Source organism: Symphalangus syndactylus, chromosome 5 (genome assembly GCF_028878055.3).
Source record: "Symphalangus syndactylus isolate Jambi chromosome 5, NHGRI_mSymSyn1-v2.1_pri, whole genome shotgun sequence".
NCBI classification, from domain to species: domain Eukaryota; kingdom Metazoa; phylum Chordata; class Mammalia; order Primates; family Hylobatidae; genus Symphalangus; species Symphalangus syndactylus.
Window position 1 is genome coordinate 52,757,891 of NC_072427.2, and position 20,821 is coordinate 52,778,711.

The 20,821-nt window shown below is 43.0% G+C and overlaps 2 protein-coding genes across 8 annotated transcripts in view; one reads left to right on the forward strand and one right to left on the reverse strand.

Annotated features, from left to right (window-relative positions):
- The window catches only part of LOC129482521 (uncharacterized), a 122,833-nt gene extending 120,992 nt beyond the window's left edge, over nucleotides 1-1,841 (reverse strand). For 4 of the 7 annotated variants that reach the window (XM_055278474.2, XM_055278473.2, XM_063640252.1 and 1 more), the window contains exons 1-2: nucleotides 1,445-1,841; nucleotides 216-268 (exon numbers count right to left, since the gene is read on the reverse strand). In XM_055278474.2, coding sequence (XP_055134449.2) covers nucleotides 216-268; nucleotides 1,445-1,552 — 161 coding nt within the window. In that variant the 5' untranslated portion in view covers nucleotides 1,553-1,841. The remainder of the gene's footprint in view (nucleotides 1-215; nucleotides 269-1,444) is intronic. The other 3 variants (XM_055278465.2, XM_055278467.2, XM_055278472.2) reach the window with 1 other exon arrangement.
- Nucleotides 1-20,821, forward strand: part of GABRG3 (gamma-aminobutyric acid type A receptor subunit gamma3) — a 571,515-nt gene that overhangs the window by 199,855 nt on the left and 350,839 nt on the right. The gene's annotated exons all lie outside the window — the stretch shown is intronic.

The window sequence follows — 20,821 nt, forward strand, 5'->3', positions numbered from 1 at the left end:
GAACACTTGATTATTCATTCTCAGCTACATTGCTGCCTCCTGGAAACACTAGACTTTCCCTCTCTTACACTCTACCCCTTTTCCCTTTTTGTTCCCCCGCTCACCTTCCAAAACAATCATGAACCAAGATTTGGTCAGATACACATTCCCTGCTTACAATGTTACAGTCATGTAATTACTGAACTTTGCAGAATGTCCTAGTGTGACCTGCTTACCTTTTGGGGAGGAGGTCGCATAGATTATGTTTGTCCAGAAGGCGATTAACTCCCTTTAAAAGAAAATAATGTCTGACATCCAAGCACTGTAGTGTTTTGTTGGCAGCTCTGATGGTAGCAAACAGCCCTCTCCATGGGTTGGAAGGCTTTAGCCAACCTCCATGGCCACAGACTCGGATTGCCCTCCGTCCCATTCCCACAGGGCTGCCTGCCACAGCGGCCCACCTGAACCCCTCACTGTCATACTGAAAGACCGTCCTGCTCTTTCCTGAGTGGACTCCCTGGTTCCTGACCAGGTCTTCCCGGTCTTGGTCATTCTGCTTCCTTACTTTGGTGGAGAATATTCTCCAGGAATCTTCTGAGGAATGTTGCACGGAAGGTAACTTTGTGAATGGGTAGAAAATAATTTCCCCCGAGAGTTGTGCAAACATTGATCCACTGCTTGTGGGTGAGTTCTGGGCCATCTTTCCTTAGGTCAGTCTGATTGTGAGCTGCTTCTTGCCCCAACCCCCTTTATCCTCAGCCACAACCAGAAAGGTCTTCCCCCTCTTATTCTGGAATTTCAAATGGTAGTATCCTGATTTTCTTTTCATATGCCATGGACTAGGCAAGTCTTAACTATATGTAAAGTCAAGTCATTTGATTATTGAGATTGTTTGATATTATTTCTTTGATAATTCTTTTATGTTACTACTTTTCTCTTTTATAAGACTTCTCTGGTTTTACACTAGTTTTGGGGAAATCCCTTCAAATTTACCTTCCAACTACTGATTTTTTTTTTAATTTCTGAAGGATCTTTCTAATACTTAGGATGTTTCTTTTTTACAGCATCCTCCTGTTATTTCAATGACCCAGTAACTTTTTTTTTTCTCTTTTGGAGGATCTTAACCATAGTTTCTGGAAGTTTTCTTCTGGTCTCATATTACTTGTGTTTGTTTTGGAGCACATCATTCATGATAGAGCATTTCCCTACTGGCCTCTCATTAATAAGTAGATATGAAGCACTCATGGCTGGTTGGAAGTTTTCTATGGGCCTCATATTAGGATGAAAACTGGGAATTTCAGAGAAGTACTGCTTGTTAGTATTTCCAGGTCTTTTTACTTTGGCTTGTTAATTTCCTCAGATGGAAGATTTTTTTTTTTTTTTCTATTAATTTGTTGCCTGGGAAATTGCAAACCTACAGACAAAATGCTGGGAGCCTGTCAAGGAAAGGGGCTGGTGCACCCACCTGTTGTCTCTGTATGTCACTGAATCCAGGGTCTCTCTGAGTCAGCCTCCAGTCAACAGCTCTGTGGCTCAGGAATCTTGAGTTCTCTTTCTTCTCTTTTGGACCCATTGTATGTTACTACTTAGAGATACATGGAACCTCCAACTCCTGTGGTCCTTCAGAGTTTCCCCTGTCAAAACCTGTGATGGTCTGAGATGTTACCTTACTTGAAAGCTAGTAAGTTGGCCTGCCATAGTGTCATGGTTTCTGGAAGAAGACAAGAGATGCCTGGGTCAGAGACAAAGGACATTGTTACACAGTAGGCATTGATGTCACAGCAGGCATTGTGAGCTTCATGTTTGCCTCTGTTCTCCTTGCCCCCCAAGTTCCATGGGGGCAATGTGAAACAGCCAACCAGTTTGTGCCACAGCAGAGGAACCCTGAACTTAGGAAACCTCCATCTTTTACAATGTCTGCATACCTTTTTAATGATGCTTTTTGATGAAGAAAAGCTCTTAAAGAAGGTCAATTTGCTTGCCAATGTTTTTTCTTTTATGTTTAGTGTTTTTGATGTCCTATTTACAAGTTATTTGCTTATTTAAAAGTCATATACATTTGTATTTGCTTTTTTCTTTGAATTTGAATACTTTAGCATTTTGAGTATATTAGCATTCACATTTTGGTCTATAATTCACCTCAAATTAATTTTTACTTGTGGAATGAGGTAGGAGTCAAGGTTCATGTTTATCTCTTCATACTGATATCTAGTTGCTACAGGAACACGTATTAGAAAAATTAGTTTAAAGCGTGTGCAGAATCTTAAAAGACCAGGAAGGTGATACTGTAGTTAATATATCACTGCTTCTATAAACTAAAGGATGTGAAACCTAATGCACCTGCCATTATTGTGTGCTACCAAATGACAGGCTCTTCAAGGGAAACAAAGATAAAAGATATCCTCCCTGTCTTTAAGGAACTTAAAAATATATGCATAGAAATAAACTTTATGCATACACTATAATTTTATTTGTAAAAGTGAAGGGAAAATTTATGCAATAAAACTGATAATGATTCTCTAAGACTGTTTACAGCTTACTAGTACTGAAGTTGTCCCATCTGACCCAAAATATCTGGGGATGCTTAGGAAAAAATTAAGGTTATAGGAAGAATTGTATATTATGACATATTGAGGAATTTCCTGGGAGAGAGCCAACCCAAGGACGGTGAACTTGATTCATTAGCAAAGCTTTGGTCCACAGAGTTAGGGATCACTCTGAGTGTAGCATTTGGTACTCTGTTCTCTCCTTGGGTACCTGAGAAGGAGGTGGTAAGGGGAAAGCTAAAACTGTTTCACTGAAATCATGGTAAGGTATTGACATGGTAAAGCAGCCATACTTTTGGCCTTCTTTGGGTCTGCACAAAAGGATAAAGTGAATGTCTCTTCCCTGTGCCACTGGCCACTGTGCAGCTTTGGTCCTCTTGGGCTACATGGAATGGTAGTGGCACCTTTTTGACGTGGTAGGTAGGGGCCAGATCAGGTGCAGTACCTAGCAGTAATGAATATCAATGGTATTCAATGGAGAAACACGCCAAATGGAAAAGGGAGTACCTAGGGTTTTCTAGAATTGGAATAGGGAAAGAAAATGGGCATCACAGGGTGACTGGCCAGAGACTGGACTGGGCCTTCTCCTTAGCATGTGTGAAGCATCCTCTGATGCCCCTAGATATAGCTGATGAGCTGAAGAAACATTGGCAGGAGATATGAGGGTTCTGCATTCACAGTTGGGATAAGGGACCAGCAGAAAATTAGCTTGCACACATAAGGGTAAGGCAACATCATTGTTTTTAGAATTCAAAACATTGAAATCCTCTTACTTATTTGATCTTAGTAGCAACCCAAGGGACTGCAGCTGTTTTTCTAAAATGAAGAGCTCCACATGATCACGTGGAGGTTACAAGATTCACCTACAATCTTAGTAGGTGACCCAGCTCTGGAGCCTGGGCTGATGGCCATCACTTTCACTCTACCTCTTCTTGCCCTCGCCAGTCTCAGCATCCCATGTGGCTGCTCCCCACATTACCTCTCAGCTCCTCTGATCTACCTGCCTACCAAGCCTGGTCCCAGGTGAACTCTGCTGAAGCACACCTCTCACCATGTCTCATCTCTACTCAGTATCCTCAGAGACTCCTACTGCCCTGTAAATTAAATCTAGGCTGGGCACCGTGGCTCATGCCTGTAGTTCCAACACTTTGGAAAACCAAGGAGGGAGGATTTCTTGAGGGCAGGACTTGAGTTCAGCCTGGGCAACTTAGCCTCAGCCTCCCGAGTAGCTAGGACTGCAGGCACATATCACTATGCCCAGCTAGTTTTCCTATTTTTTTTTTTGTATAGACAGGGTCTTGCTATGTTGCCCTGGCTCCAGAGTGGGGTCACCTACTAAGATTGTAGGCAAATCTCATAACCTCCATGTGATCACATGGAGCATTTCATTTTAGAAAAACAGCTGCAATCTCCTGGGCTATTACTAGGATCAAATAGATAATAGGCTGAGACCAGAAGATTGGTTGAACCCAGGAGTTTGAGGTTACAGGGAGCCTACGATTGTGCCACTGCACTCCAGTGAGACCCTGTCTCATAAATACATAAGTCAGTGCTTCTCAGCATGGTGGCCATATCCGCACTCCATTTTTCATCTCTCACTCTCTTTTATTCTCCAGCCTGAGTGATTTCAATTTTCCAAACCTCTTGAGTGTCCCCAAAAACTTTTGTGAACTTATCTCTCCTAATGTAAGCATCACTGCCTACCATGCGCGAGTGGGCTTGCTTGTCTTAACCATTCCACGAAGGGAACAGTTCTGTGTGGCAGGGAACGTGCAGGTCTTCTTGGCACCTCTCCCATGCAGGGGCTGTGAGAGCCTATGAGGGGTGCCACTGTCACTCACCTGCACCATAGGAGCAGACTAATTCAGTTACGGGGGGATGGAAAGAAGGAAATGTCAGAGGGACCCATGTCTATGTTTACAAGCAAATTTTATTGTCATTACACATAGAATAAATTAGAATGTTTCACACATAAACATTCCAAAATAGTTTTCCCACTTTTACTTGGAAAATGTTCAAATGTAAAGAAAAGCTGAAGAATAGTATAATAGACACCTATTTACTCTTCACCTAGATTAACTAATTGTTATCCTTTACCACATTTACTGTCTCTCCAAACACATGCACACATAGAAACACAGCTTCTCTTTTGCCAATCCTTTGAAAATAAGTTGCAGACATTACATGTCAGCCCTGAATATTTCATGTGTACCACCTAAGAATGAAAACATTCCCCCACATACTCACAATACAGTACATCAAAGTTGTCATTTAGTATCAAATCTACAGTCCAAAAATACTACTACCCCAATGTTACTATAATTGGTATTAGCACATTAGTGTTAGTATTAGCACACAAGACAAATACTACTACTGGGTTCTCAGTTGCAGCTGAAAGATCTTTCATAGCTGTGTTGGTTTGATCCAGGAATCAAAGCTTCACCCTTGACATTTTTACTTGTTGTGTCTCTTCAGGCTCTTTTGTTCTAGATTGGCACCCTCCTATTCAATTTGATGTATTTGTCATGGCATTTACTTTCCTGAAGATTCCAGGGCAGTTATCTGTTAGACAGGTAAAATGTCCCGCATTCTGCAATATCTGATTGCTCTATCATGATGAGATTTACATCGAACCTTTTGTGGCTGTAATATCACATTGGTGAAATCATTTTAGACATTAAGTATCAAGTATTGCACTGACTACTGTTTTGAAAGGGGATCTTTTCATCATAATCTGTACACATTCATTAGTTCTTTCCAAAATAAGGAAGTGATATTAATACAGGTGGGCTCCTCTCAGTGGAAAGTGATGTCTCTTGTATCAAGCGATGTTGCTTCATGAAGTGTTTAGAAAGCCAGTTCCAAAAGCAGATCAGTAATCAATCTTGGATAAGAACTTTTTTCAAAGCATTCATATAAGTCTTGTCCAAGACATTTAGGATGGCAAAAGTGCTTCTGAATATTTTTACTAGTGAAACTTGAAAAAAATATAGAATTTAGAATTTGACATACCAAAAACTGATGGTTCTTGAGATCAACCATTCAGGGCTATTTAGTTTCTTCTCCCAGATAATTTTCTTTCCTTTTTGCCTGATATAAGGCAGATGGAGTAGGGCTTCATGCCAGAGTACCTTGTTACTGGTGGTGTGTTTACCGACAATTAGACTTCCAGTGTTGGGCAGTGCTGGCGAGGTCACCTAACCCAGCATTCCACCTCTGCCCAGGCGCTGGTCTCCACCAAGGGCACAATGACCTCCATGACAAAGCCTCTGTGTCAGAGCATCTTTGACCATTGAAATGCTGGAAAATTCTGCGTGAAAATGTCCTCACTCTTTCACTGGTCAATCCAGGTTCTAGTTCTTGTCATGCTTTATCTACCTTAAAACCCTTCAAATATTTGAAGATTGTTCTTACGTTCTCCAGAGATGTTCTTCTCCAGTGTTAGCATCCTGAGCTCCTTCTGCCTTTCCTTCTCAGTCTCCCAAGTGTATGACTTCTGCTTGCTTTCTCTTTAACACGTGTGTGCTAGCATTCTGTCTCCCCTCTCTTCGTCTCTTTCTACAGTTCTTTCCTCACACAATAATTTAAGTCTGCCATGCACATGTCATGCCTGTGAAAACCAATATAAACTGCTGGTCCTTAGGGAGCTCACCAATCAGTGAGGGGAGGATCAGGCCAGCAGAGGATGCTAATGACAGTGAAATGGCACCTGTCTGGGGCACCTGTCATACCTGTCACAAAGGAGGAGGTGGTTGCTAGCCCTAGAGGAAGAAAAGGCAACCTCAGTATTGGAGGAGTGGCTGTTTTCTAGGGAGGGGTGAGCATGGCATAAGTCCAAGAGGCGAGAGATTTAAGAAGACATGCAAAGCTACAAAGCAGGGGAGAGCAAGATACCAGAGAGTGAGATGGGGTGGGATGCAGCGAACCAGCACAGTGAGCCTTCTGAGCCTTTCTTGGTGGCTCTGATTACGTCTTTAGGCAATGCAAAGCTTGCAGAGTAGTAACAGGGACAGACACACCTTTTATTTTAGAAGGAAATTGGATGGAAAATGCATCCATAGCCATCTCCATATGAGATAGTGAACTTTCTCAACTAATATTCAGATAATATTCAGAAATAACAGAGGGGAAAAGTACAAAAAGAAGTATATTCTTCTTTTCTTTGAACAATTTTTCTTATAGTATCTCAACTGATTGCAAATAGAATACCACCATTAATTCCATTTTATTATTGATTTTCTCTTTTAAAAAATCAATTTAAGAAATGCCCTAATGTGGACAACACCTTCTTTGGGTTTGAGAGTGGTTTGTTATTTTGTAGGAAGAGTGAAGGTGTTTCTCTCTCCTTCTTCCTGGCTTGAGGACTCTTCAGGGGAGCCTCCAGGGTAATAAAGGTCTTGCAGGGAGGCCCCTGCCTGCGCCCCTGGCTTGGCCCATGCATGAAGGCCGTGTGTGGAATGATGCCTTTCAGCCCCCATGACTCGCAGCCCACCCCCTACACCAGCAGGCACCAGCCACACCTGTGATGTTCCAGCTTCCTTCAAGGAACTAGGATTGGGGTGGCAAAGCAAACAGCTCCTGCTGTTTCCTAGGGAATGAAGACACTCCACTTATTATTACAAATAGATTATGCAAATAAAATCACAATTTTACCCAGTGCAGCAAAGAAATCCATTATACTGCAGGGTGCATGTCTCAACGCAAAGACAAAGCACTGAGTTCCTTAGCACATATTTTAAGGAGATGATAGGATATCTCTTCTGGCCTGAAACCCACTCCCTTGTCACCTCCGAGGACTTCATGTTGCAACAAGACTCTTTATTGAAAACTGAAGAGAAACAGAGCCTTATCCTCCCTGGGTTTAACTCTCCTGCTCAGTGTGACCTGCACTAATTTTGCTCAGCTCTTCTGAGCAAATATTTCTTTAGCTATCAGGCCCTCTCTCCAGGCCCTCACATAGAGCAGGGGCTGTCTTCTCATGCCTGTGTCCCCGGCTACTGCACACCCAAAGCTTAGTCTCTGTGCTTCGTGCCTGTTGGTTGGGTGAATGGCTGAAGGGATGACTGCAGATAGCCCATGCCCGAGGTCCCCTGGGCTTCCTCTGTCATGGGCCCCCTGATTCTTTTCCTCTCTTTCCACATCTGCTAAAGTAAAAAGTACATTTGTCTTTTGTCATTTAAAGCACTTGGCCATTTGAAAATTGCTTTCTCTCCCTGGACTTATCTGCTGTAGCTCCCGTGAGAAAGGCAGGGTGGACATTGCCATCCCACGTAGAGAAAAAGCCGAGGTGCAAAAACCAAAATTAAAACCAAGACGTCCTGGCTAGGCTCACTTAGCGGTGCTCACTGCCTGCTTCAACACCGCCTGCATGTAGTGGGTAGCCCAGAGTGAGGCTATTGTTCTTAGTTAACAGAGGCTAAAACTAATCAGATTTTTAGGATAACATAAATCCCTCCACCTACTACTAGCTGGAGCTCAAAAATGAGATCCCTCTCAAGGGCGCCCACCTAGAGTGCCCCAGAGGAAAGACAAAGTGGAGGAAACAGCTGCTCCTCCTCCGGCGTCCTCACTCCAGCTAGGTCTCCCAGCTCTGCAGGCCTCCCCTCCGTCCTCAAGCCTGGTGAGGTGCACACCGGGAGAAAAGCTTCCAACTGGGAAGAGAGTGACTCCCTCTGATCGCACTGCATCAGCTGCCAGGGTCCATAGGGAAGGAGCGGCTGCACCCCGTGGCAGTGGGGGTGGAGGTGCGATCAAGGCGATCCCTGGTACTGTTACCCTGCACAGTGTGCAGGAGCACAGGCCCTGGCACCTGGGACTGCAGAAGAGGCTCCCTCGCAGTCAGGTGCCCGCTAGGAGAGCAGGAGTGATGGAGGGACCTGGCCCAAATCTCACTCTAACACCAGCTGTGTAGCCATAGGAAGGTGACTCAGGGGACACCCCTTTTCTTTATGGGAAAAGCAGCACTTGGTCATAAAGCTGTTGCAAGTGATCTCTGAGAGCCTTTCTAAAGAAGCTCAGTTTAAAAAAAAAAAAAAAAGGAAAACAGACATCTCCCAATACATGACTTGATGTCCAAAACCACTTGATGTTATGGGGGAGCAGCCAGAGTTGAGAATGTGCTCATGCGGTGTGAGCATTTGAAGGTTGAAGCTCTCATTCAATCAGATTGTAGCTCTCATTTTTATCATGTTGAAGCTCTCATTCAATACCTAAATTCCCTCCACCACTCCCCAGCAGGCGGTCACCCCACACATGTCTGAACACACGCCGTCATTAAGCAAGTCCCCCTGTGAAAGGCACAAAGTTCAGTTGTTTAGATAAGAAGTTTCTCCTTCTGTTTTTTCTTAGGACTCCTGTATAGTCTGAATGTTTGTGACACCCCCCTAAAAAAGTTCACACCATAAAGCCTATCAACATAATGAACTATCAATCCAGAATCAGCCCATCAACACAGTATCACCTAAGGTGACGTGGTAGGAGGTGAGACCTTTGGGAGGTGGTAGGTCCCAGTGGGGACCCTTCGTGAATGGGATTATTTCCCTCAAAAAGAAACTTCAAAAAGACACCTTACCCCTTCCACCGTGTGGGGACACAGCAAGAAGATGTCGTCTGTGAACCAGGAAGTGGGCCCTCACCAGACACCAAATCTGCTGGTATCTTAATCTTGGACTTCTCAGCTTTCAGAGCAATGCGAAACAAATTTCCGTTGTTTATAAGTCACCCAGTCCATGTTACTTGTCATAGCAGACTGAAAGGACTGAGAAAACCATTCTAGCCAAGTTCTTGTAGAGGAATTAAGCCCAGGCCTGAGGAGAGAGCCGTGCAGCCGTGACCTAATGTGTTTGGCAGTCAGGTCCTTCTTGCTCTTTGTTAATTAGTCTATTAGAATTGATAGCTGAGCACACAATAGGCATGTGGGCCAAGTACTGTGCCAGGGGCTGGGAGTGCAATGGTGAGCAAAATAGACATGGGCACTTTTCTTTGTGGAGCAAGACAAGTGCAGGGAAGAGCCACTATTCTCATATTCACAGAAAACATACTTGTAGATATTGGTCAGTGCTACAGACAGATGTCATGAAATGTACAATGGGAGAATTTATCTGATTAGTAAAGGCAGAGTAGCCTTCCCTGGATAAGTGCTGCGTGTGTTGGAACCTGGAGGAATATCAGGAGTTGAGCAAGTGAATTGTACTTGGGAGTGGAAGAGCACTTCCTGGGGAGGGAGGAGGAATACCTTGCAAAGGCGTGAGGCTGGGGAAGCATGGCCCATTGGAGGAACTGATGGAAGGCCAGTGAGTGAAAGGAGGGGAGGGACCAGAAGCATGCTGGTAGGTGGGTCTGGAAAGGTAGGTTAGGGATAGATCGTTTGGGCCTGGTGAGTGCCGAAAGCTATGGGAACCATCTGAGGGGAGGCCATGGTGATGGGGATGCGATCAAAACTGTGCTGCCGACATTTCCCATGGAGGTCACACACAAGAGGAGCTGCAGTCGATGGCCAGCAACAGCATAGCACAGCCTCTTTAGATAGCAGCCCTCCCGGCCACTCCATCTCGGCAGGCTCAGGCTGCCATAACAGAATACCATGGGCAGGGAGGCTTGGACAAAGAACATTTATTTCTCACAGTTCCTGAAAACTGGGAACATCATACTCAAATTACCGAAAGACAAAGAAAAAAATCCAAAAGCAGCCAGAGGGAAAGAAAGACATTACACAGAGGAAAGGGAATGTTAGTGAAAAGATGCTTCTGCTATTACAGATATTGCAGACCAAAAACAATGGAAAAACATCCTAAGTACTGACGGAAGAGGGAGAGAGAGAGAGGAAAGAAATCTTACCAACAAAAATCCTATATCTGGGAAAATACCTTTTAAAAATAAAGGTCAGATAAAGTTATTTTATGATTAACAAGTGAGAGAATTCATCACTAGCAGAACTGCATTACAAGAAACAGTCAAACTTCAGATTGAAGGAAAATTATACCTTGGATGGAAACTGGAGTCTACTGGAGTGGAGAGCTCAGACAAATGCAGGCATGTGGGTAAAATTTGTCCATTCCTTCATTTCTTTAAAAGATGTTTGGCCATCTAAAGCAAAAATAATTGAGTTTACAACATGTGTAGAAATGACATATGTGACAGCAATAGCCCAGAGGACAAGGGAGGGAAAATGAAAACATGCTGTTGTAAATCACATAGACCATATAATGTACACACAAGATATTCTTTTGTAATAGATGCTGATAAACATATACATGTATGTATAGATGTGTGTATGTGTGTGTGCATACATATGTATATATATTATGAACCCTAGAGCCACCATTAAAAACAACACTGTGAGGTAAAGCTTAAGAGTCAATAAGGGAGATAAAGTAGAAACTCTAAAATGCTCAACTGATCCAAAAGAAAACAAGAGAAGAAGACAGAACAAAAACAGATGGAACAAAGAGAAGAAAAAAATAGCAGGATGAAAGACAGACAGAAACATATCAGTAATTATATCAAGTGTGAACAGACCAAATGCCTCAGTTAATAAGTTCAGTCCATCAGTTTCCCAGTGGAGGTATCAGTGCTCTCAATTATTTTGAGAACATGACAGTGGAGGTGTGTTCTATGAACCATGTGAATCATGTAAAGAATGTAACAAATAAGATGTGGGCAAGAAATACATGATCTCATTTTTATTTTCGTAGCACTTTTCCTTAGTTGTCCTGAGTGTTTAAAATGGAAAGGCTGATGTAAAAATGTGCCAATTACCAGTGTATTATTTATGCATCCCCAAATAGATTTTAAATCTCTCATCTCAAGCAATTTTCAAATTGAAAATATATAATTACTACTTTCAAGTCTGTCCCTTCCAGATTGGGCTTTTAGCACTCGCTCTTAGCTGACTCAGACGATTCATCAGGTGACAGAAAAGCAGGGAGCGGGGCACTGTCTGGTGCTGGCTGAGGATGCTGGGGACGGGAGGAGAGGACCGGTGTCTCACAGCCATGATGCTCAGGTTCACCGCTCAGCAGGGGCTGGGGGTGGGGTGAAAGCCTGGGTATCAAATGTTTCTGCTAAAATATAGTCCGTACACCTGGTAGGACTAATAAAACATCAGGCTTGTAGAATCCAGGCCCCTAGTTAAGAAATGAATTATAGCTTTGAATATCTGCATCAAATTTTTAATCATGGAATCCTTTCACTTTATTTCACCTTGTCTCTTAGTAGTAAATGAAAATTATATTTTTATTTCCCCTGGCCTACCAATGTAAAAGCTAGAAATAAAGGAACATTGTCTTACATAGATGTCCATCACTGAGTCACTACATTGAGTCACTTGGAAGTGCCCAAGACATATACCATGCTATCACTTTTCTCCCCAAATTGTGTGTGTGTGCATGTCTAACATATATGTGTGTGTGTGTATATATATATATATAGAGAGAGAGAGAGAGGAAGAGAGAGAGAGAGAGATGCTATACCAACAATTAGGAACATAATAGAAAGAAAAATATATTCCTTCTCTTGCTACCTGACACCGTAGCTTTTGTCTGTTTCTGTCTAGTGTGTGTATATATTCTTAGAGATGTTACCTAGGTCTTAGGCCAACCAAGATACATATGTGTAGTGCCTGCTTGAGCCAGGCACTGCCTTTCTGTGTGCAGTGAGGAACTATGAATAAGGGAGATTTTAGCTTCCAAGGTGTCTGTCTTACCTAATTTTCTACGACTGTAATAGAATATGCAGACTGGGTAATTTATAAAGAAAAGCTGTCGTTTGGCTTTTGGTTTTTGGAGGCTGGAAAGTCCAAGAGCATGGTGCTGGCATCTGGTGAGAGTCCTCCCGAGGTGGAAGGTGTCACATGCCGAATAAGCACGCAAGACAGAAAAATGGGGCCAAACTTACTTTTATCAGGAGCTCGCTCTTGTGATAACTGTCCTGTTCCATGATCATGGCATGAATCTATTTGCCTGATAACCTCTTAAAAGCCATGCCTCTTAATACCATTACAATGGGAATTAAATTTCAACTTGAGTTTTGACAGGACATTCAACCCACAGCAGTGCTCAAAGGAGAAGAGTGTATATGTAGAGCAAAAATGTGATATGACGGGGCTAGGACAGTGTGGACAGGTGCATGGAAGGAAGGGTTATGATATGTGAAGCTTTGCACGGGTCCTTGGAGTAGCCCTTTTGAAATCTTGGAAGGCTCCTTAGTTCTTAGTGTGCTTGTCACTTAGTGGCTTTCTTGGCTCTAGAGGTCCTCTGGGGATTGTCAGGACTGGGCTCTACGCTGACCCCACCCCCGACTCCCGCCACCACCCATTCTTACTTCCTTGGCTCTGAGCCCTTCACTTGATGTGTATGAATGGGATTGTTTATCCTCAAATTCGTATACTGCACTTTTACAAATTAAACTCCTCTGCAACACTCTGCTGCCCACTTCCACTGGCTGTTCGGCACTCAGAACATCATTACCTGATCTCCTCTCTCCTCTAGCTGCAGGAAAAGACCTGGTCATCACCTCCAGCAGTGTCCAGGTAGTTAATAGATACAGCCAACGTGCACTTGCAACCTTAGTCCACAGTGAGCCAGAAGTGGCCACTGAATCCCTTTTAGTCAAGTTAAATATGACTGCAGACCCCGTTACCCAGGGCAGGTGCCTTCCTGCCCTTCCAGGTATCCAGGGTTATTCTTGGTATTCTCAACTTCTGAGAAGGGCCCCCACTCCATAGACAGCATCATCATCCAGGTCTGTGCACCTGGAAGGAGGGGGCTCACTCCTCTCGGGCCAACTGTGATCCAGGATTAATTAGTGGGTCTGAGAACAGCCACCCTGAGTGAACCACACAAACGAGGCTGCCAGCAGCAATTTGTACCCTGCGTCATTTGGGTGGCCTGAATTCCACTCATTCATCTGTGAATGCACTTAAACAAACACTCCTTCCTGCAAACCTCACTCTGGGATTAGGAGGGCTGCACCTCATCAAATGGTTAGATTCATCTCCTGTGACAGTGCATCTTAACACTCCATTCTAAAGGTCTAGAATCATTTTCTAGCTCCAAAGTTGATCTGTCAGGGCTTTCTTCTTGTTGTGTTTTACCTACCTAATTCATTTCAAAATGTTCTGGATGTGATCTACTTTATAGATGCAGAGAAATGTATGCAATTAGAGTCCCATTAGCCATATAGCAAAGAACTATTTCATCCTAACAGGGCTGTGGCACGGAGAAAGTAACTCAAACTTATACTCATTATACCTCCTCCTTGGTTAATGATTCTAAGCCATCTGGATATGGGTTGATTTAGTTTTATTGAGAAAGAGAGAGAGATTCTGAGTAGCATTCCTCGCTCCAAAATATTTTAAGAGTTTACTTTTCACCTGTACCTAATTATAAATATGTATATTTGGAGTACTTTTTTCCCTTGCTGTAACATTTGTAAGAAAATTTTATTAGGAAACATTTAGACCAGGTGTGGTGCCTCATGTCTGTAATCCCAGTGCTTTGAGAGGCCAAAGCAGGAGGATCACTGGAAAAGAGTGCAGGAGAAGCCTGGGCAACAGAGCACAATACTATCGCTGCAAAAAAAAAAAAAAAAAAATTAAACATTAGTGTGGCACGGTGGCTTGCACCTGTAGTACCAGCTACTCAGGAGGCTGAAGCAGGAGCATCAATTGAGCCCAAGAGTTAGAAGTTACAGTGATCTATGATCATGACACTGCACTTCATCCTGGGCAGCAGAGTGAGACTCTGTCTCTGAAAATAAAAAAAAAAAGAAGATAAAATGTTTAAACACCTACAACATCAAAGAAAACAGTATAATAAAACTCTGTTTATCCATCATCTGATTCAATAGCTATCAAGATTTTTTTGCACCTTTTGATATTTTTGATGGTGAAATATTTTAATGCCAACCTAGGCCTCTTATAATTTTGCTCCTGCATACTTGAGAATTCATTGCTAAAAAATATGGACTTAAAAAAAAAAAAACGAATGGCAAGGTTATTATACCACCACCACAATTAGCAGTATTTCTCTGGCATCCTGTCTTACCTAGCCCATATCCAAAAACCATTGTGTGGTTGCTTAGTTTAAATTAGTATCAGACTGTCTAGTGCATTTGGTGATACCCACATGTCTTTTGAGACATGTCCTTGATTCTCAAGCATTGATTTGTTCAAAAGATTTGTCTGCTTGCTTTCTCATGGTATCATTTAACTTGTTCTGTTCCCCACATTTTCTGCATTTCGTATGTTGTAACTCATCACAGGCCATTTCTTCCTCTTTTAATAGCTAGAATCCTTTGGTACAAAGCAGCTTTCCTGCATCAATTAGAACTATTTGGTTCCCCCAGAAAGCCTATTGTACAGAAAAGGGAGGATAAATGCTGAAATCTCTCCCTTTATATTTGCTGAGTGGGTAGTGCCCTAGTTATCTCCAGTGTGGACCAGTGACTGCCTCTTTCTCTGTCTCTCACATCTTGTTGACTGTCATTATAAACTTTTAGGTCCTTATGTTTTCAATGCATTTTAATCAGATACCATCATTACTCTGTGTGATTCTCAGATTGTCCTATCTTTGGCTAACGGAAGCCCCTGCAAGTTGGCTTTCATGACTTTTGACCTCTCCTTAGTGGTCCTCAGGCATCACATGGTGTCCCAGCATTTCTGTACATTTCTTTACCAAGCCCTAGAATAGGTTGATCCTCTAAGGGGCTCTGCCCCTCTCAGTGGGGAATGGTATTTAGAAAATACTATCTGACACCTTGGGCATCGGCACATGGGCACGTGGGCATTGCTATTAGGCTGTCACAGTTTCTAGAACCTTCCATTGCTCAGAGCTAGGAAATACATATTGTTTAAAACCAATCAGGACCAAGATTGGCCCCTAATCCTGTGTCTCTTGGCCTTCCATGGGACCTTCTTCTGGGGATGGTGGGTTTTGCTGTTGTGAGGTCTCCCTGGCATGTGCTTCCTGTGCACCCCTCCCACCCAGGGCACTGGCTGTCTCCCTTACCCGAGGGCTTCTGCCCTGCTCGAGGAAGGTCCTACCTCCACCTGCAATGTGGAGCCTGCAGGACTCCCCCAGCCTTGTCACCACATGCTGTCTTATTGCCCCTGGTTCAGGGGTATGTGTTTGTGGACAGCCTGTGGGGCTCAGGTGTCCCTTGCGTCATCCACAGCCCTGACACCTTGGTGCTAACCCCTTGCAGGGCTCACTGAAGTAAGTGCTATGGCCACACTACCAGTATTTGTGGGATCGGGGGGTTTCCTGATACTTTTTTGTTTGTTTGTTTCTAAATATATCATCCATAGGTTTTCCATGTTATCCTGTTAATCTGTTTAACTTGCAGTAAGAATTTGGGAAAATTCAGAAACACTGCAGCCACCCTGATTCCATTGCCCAATAATAATGTCTTTAACTAAAAGCAGTCTGATTAGACAAGAGCTAGACATGAGGCTCTCACGGGGACATTGCTGGCATTCCCAATGGAGACGATAAAACAAAGCAAATGGTAAATGGTAAGAAGAATGGCAAATGGGCCCACAGTACTCGACATCCCTTGAGATTGCCCTGGAGAGCAGACGCCTGCATTCTTTCCCCTGCACAATGCATTCTGACTTTTGTGCTAAGAATAATTCAGTTGCTGCTTTAAACATTCTAGTTCACCTGTAAGTGCTGGTTACAATGAAGGAAAAGAGACATTGTTCCTTCCTCTGATCAGCCTGCAGAGCCTCCTCAGAGAGGCCTGGGCAGCAGGCCTGGGGCAAATTATGCACCAGAAAAGGCTTAGGGAGTCAGATCAGCTACTTTGCTTTAAAAAGGCATAGGGCATCAAGCTGGGATTCTGGCCTATGTAAACAGTATGCTGAAAAAAAGAGTAGAAAACAAGCCAAAAATGCATTCTATAGCTCACATTTGAATGCTAATGAAAATTAAACCAGTTCCTTTTTTTAACTTTAAGAGACCATACAGCTTTTATTATGCTAATGTATAATGTGAATTTTTCAAAGAGCTAGCCTTCAGCATTTCCCATGCTAACTTAAACCACTCATCCCTTTTTATGCCTTTATTTTAAGAGTTCCACCTCTTTCTAAATCCATGCTCCCACAAAGCACTAGTGCAAGATGAGTGCTCTAGGGGCTATTGTGCTTATTAGCACCAAAAAGCTGAGTTCAATAAAAGTAATAGTATTTCTTTTCTAACCACTCATTTTCTGAACCAGTGTTTACTGAATAGCTTAGTGTTGTTCTAGGTTATGCCAAAGGATCTTAAGCTTAGGACTCTGCTTTCAAGGAGACATAAGTGTTAATGAATCGTGATAATAAAACATGAGGAGTACTAGCAGTTATGGAGTATAAGGAACTGCAAGTAAAGGCATGAGTGATCTTGTGCTAAGAATAACTGTTGTCACTTTAAACATTTCTAGTGATTGACTCTGCCTTAGAAAGTCGGGAAGGCTGCCCAGAAGAGGTGACCAGAAGGTCCAAGTTCCAGAACTTGTATGAAGGTTCTGGGCTTTGTTACCCTTGCGCTAGCCAGGCATCATAGGACAGTAGCATTGATAGAGGCTGGCATGGGGGCTTCTGAAGGAAGTGTCTAGAGTTGAAAAAGACTTAGGGCGTGCCATAGGGTGGGGAGCTGAGGGAGCTGGGGATAGGCAGCCCAGCTATCTGCATTTACTATTGTGTGCTGGAAAGAGAGCTTGGAAAATGCTAGAGATGAGATGCTAAACTGACTGTGTAACCACCCAACAGGTTCTTGCCCACTGCATAGAAAAGCCAATACACTGAGACAGCACTGTTGCAATAGAGAGAAAGAGTTTAATTATTGCAAGGCTATTCAGTGGGAGGACAAGAGAGATTTTTATAATCTTTCTCCCCAAGAACTCAGAGGCTAGGGTTTTTAAGGATAACTTGATGTTCAGGGGACTAGAGAATAGGTACTGCTGATTGGTTGGAGATGAAGTCACAGGAGTGGCAACACTGTCTTTGTGTGCTGAGTCAGTTTCTTGGGCAGCAGGTCATAGGACTGGTTGAATGAGATCCTTGGTATGAGTCACAGGTCCAGGGGAAGTCAGTTGGTTGCCTAAATGCAAAAGTCTGAGAAATACCTCAAAACCAGTCTTAGGTTTTATGATAGTGTTGTTATCTAAAGGAGCAATTGGGGAAGCTAAAAATCTTGTGACCTCCAGCTACATGACTCTTGAGTGGTAATCAATTATAGAATAGCAAGCTAGGGGACAAGGGCAGCTTATCATTTTACTGTGCCTATATTTTAGCAGTATTCAAGCCCTGTAATCCTAACTTTGGCCTTTCATTAGTCTTACAAAGGTGGTTTTAGCACCCAGAGGGGGTCAGTTTGGGGAAGGGACTGTTATCATTCTTGCTTCAAAGTTAAGTTACAAACTAAGTTTGTCTCGTAGTTAGTTTGGCCTATGCTCAGGAGTGAACAGGGCAGTTATCTTGTGAGGTTAGAAGCAAGATGGAGTTAACTGAGTTTGATTTCTCTTGCTGTTATAATTTTTACAAAGACAATTTCAACTGTTTGATTTTAAATAAGGTAGCAAAATAGCCTCAGAGACTGTGTCAAAGAAAACCAGAGCTGGGCAGTAGTGAAAGCAATAAAAACAGATTTTATTTAGGGCTATTGCAGTAAGGGAAAAGAAGCCTCAGAGTAGAACTGGGCTCAACTCTGGACACAGCATGGGCAAGTAGGAATTTATAGCCAATGAGCAGAGTGGTAGTCAGAGGATGGAAAAATTACTAAGAAGAAACTTCAAGGGGAAGGGAGATCCTGCCTAAACCCACCTAGCAGGACTCTTGCCGGAAGCAGGCCAGGGTGATAAGACATCCCCTGGGGGATGGGGGATGGGGAGCTCAATCAGGTATTGAGGGGGGTCAGATACCCAGGTGGAGGATTCTTGTCAATACTGGATTGCACAGGAATGTGCACAGGTGGGCTTTGTTGGGGAAAAGGTTCAGGAGCCTGACTAAAGTTTGGTCAAGAAGAGAATTTTTGTCAACCGTATCCAAGTTATTAACTCTTGGGCTAATGAAGTATTGTGTGGAAAGAGTTGGTGGTTTGGTTGTGTGAGTCACACCTACCTGGTTGTCTGACTAGTTTTTGCAGTTCGCTAGTCATGGGATGCTCCTTAACAACTCTGACGTGCATTTTAATCTCTTGACAAAAACTCTGCAAGGATGCTGAGAAGATTAGCTTAAACAAATCATGGAAAGCCATGCTTGGCATATCACAGGTTCTCCAAAAGTGATAAGTATTATTGACTCATTTAATACTTGCTCTTGGTAAATGAACTCTACGGGGCCAAGGCAGAGCCTTCTCTTTGGCTGTCTGAAGGTTTGCTGAAAAGTCGTTCACAAAAGGAAGGTTAATAGGAGAAAAGACATACACATTTATTTCACATGTATACACAATAACCTTCAGACTGAAGACCCAGAGACACGGGGGAGATTGTCTGTTTTTATAATTAGTTTCAGCAAAATATGGACAGTTGTGTAGAAATATGATAAAAAGAGTGTAAGCTAATGGTCATAGACTGAGTGGGAAAATACAGCAAGGCCTATGTGTCTAGATTCTTCTTGGGTTCTCTGAAAACATATTCCTCTTTTCTGGGAATGAGGCAGGCTCCTCTCTGGAATGGGGGTCTGATGACCTACAGTCAAACAAAGTAGGGGAGATAATTTCTTTATGGCCAGGGTTTACACAGATAGGGCAGAGGGAGAGGTACAAAATACTTTTTAGGGTTTATGGCTGGCTTTGTAGGAAAACAGGTTCTGGTTCTATGACCTGCCTTGGGGAAGAGGGATTCTTGTTTCTATGGCAGCCTCAGAGGAGAATGGGACTGAGAGGAGAGCAGGAGAAGGTCAGAGAAAAACTTTTCTTTTTGGAGCCTTCATTTTGGGTTATAGTTTTCTATCCCCAATAAAACAAATAAAGAAAACTCATGGAAGCTTACAAGTCAGAAATTATGAAAATCCTCTTCAGAAATTCCAATCAATGGCTGTATCAGAAATATTACTTACTCCTATCATCAGTACACTGCCATGATTTGCCATTTCAAACATGCCCCACACGGCAATCCACCTTCCCCTCAGGAGCAGCTGTAACAATTTCCCACACATGGCCAATACACTTTATCATATGTGTCCGTGAGAATAGCACATTAGCCACATTGAAAATAAGGTATGTTGTGCTTTTTCTATTTTTGTTGATAATGATGCCCTCAGTTTTGTAATTGCTTATTTACCCTGTTTGCATAAAATCTTCCTGATTTTTGTGATACAGTTTCGCTGGCTTTATGCTTAGTCTGGCTCTGAGAAATTTATTATTTTCCCCATTGGTAGAGTATGAAAACTTTAAGCAAGAATTACCCAAGTGAGCAGTTTCCAGTTTCAAATTGTTCAGAATTCACTCATTTCCAGACTACAAAGATGCACAGAACCCTCGAGTTCTGTTGTCCTGCCAGGGGTCCATTCATCTTGTATCTTCAGAAGTTTCGTTTGATTCTCTATTTGTTGCTATCTGTTCTGTGTCTTTTCCTGGTGTGAATTTTGAATGCTGTGGGAAAGATGGAAGCCAAAGATGCACTGGGTCTTTGGAAAAGAAAACTATAATGATTAAAGGGAGGAGAGCTGCGTAGAAGAGAGACAATGGGGTCCTTTTGGGCCTTGTGTGCATAAAATAAGCTGAATGTTTGTTCCCTGTTACCAGATTGTTCTCTTGATTCACAGTTCATCGCCTCCTGGATGAGGCTGGACGTGGCTCTGAAGAGCTGCAACACTTCTCTCTGGCAGTACGTTTTGCACACTCATGGTTACATGGAAGTGGCTAAACGGCCTTCTGCAGAGCCACTGCCTGATCGAACATCTCTGTGAGTCTCGGCCTTCCCCAGGAGACCATGGGGCTCATTGCACTTGTTTTACCAATCACAGAGCTCACAAAGTTGTCCAAGCCCTGGGGGTGAGAGACATAAACTGAGCTTGCCCATAATGAACACACACTTTTTCTGAAGGACCTTAGCACGGTCTAAGTAAAGTTTGTAAACCACTGATGTAGAAGAGGGAGTAGATGTACATTCTGGTCACAATAGCAACTAGAGTAAACGGGCAAATGGCTTGAGTGAAAGGAAAAAAAATGAGATTGAACAAGAAGAACAGCTGTAGAATTCTTCAGGTTATGACTGCCATGTGCTTTGAGGCAGTGCATTTGCGTCCTGAGGTCACGTTGTGCATCCATTGTCACACTCGGGACTCTCCGCCTACCCTATCCTTGCACTAGATT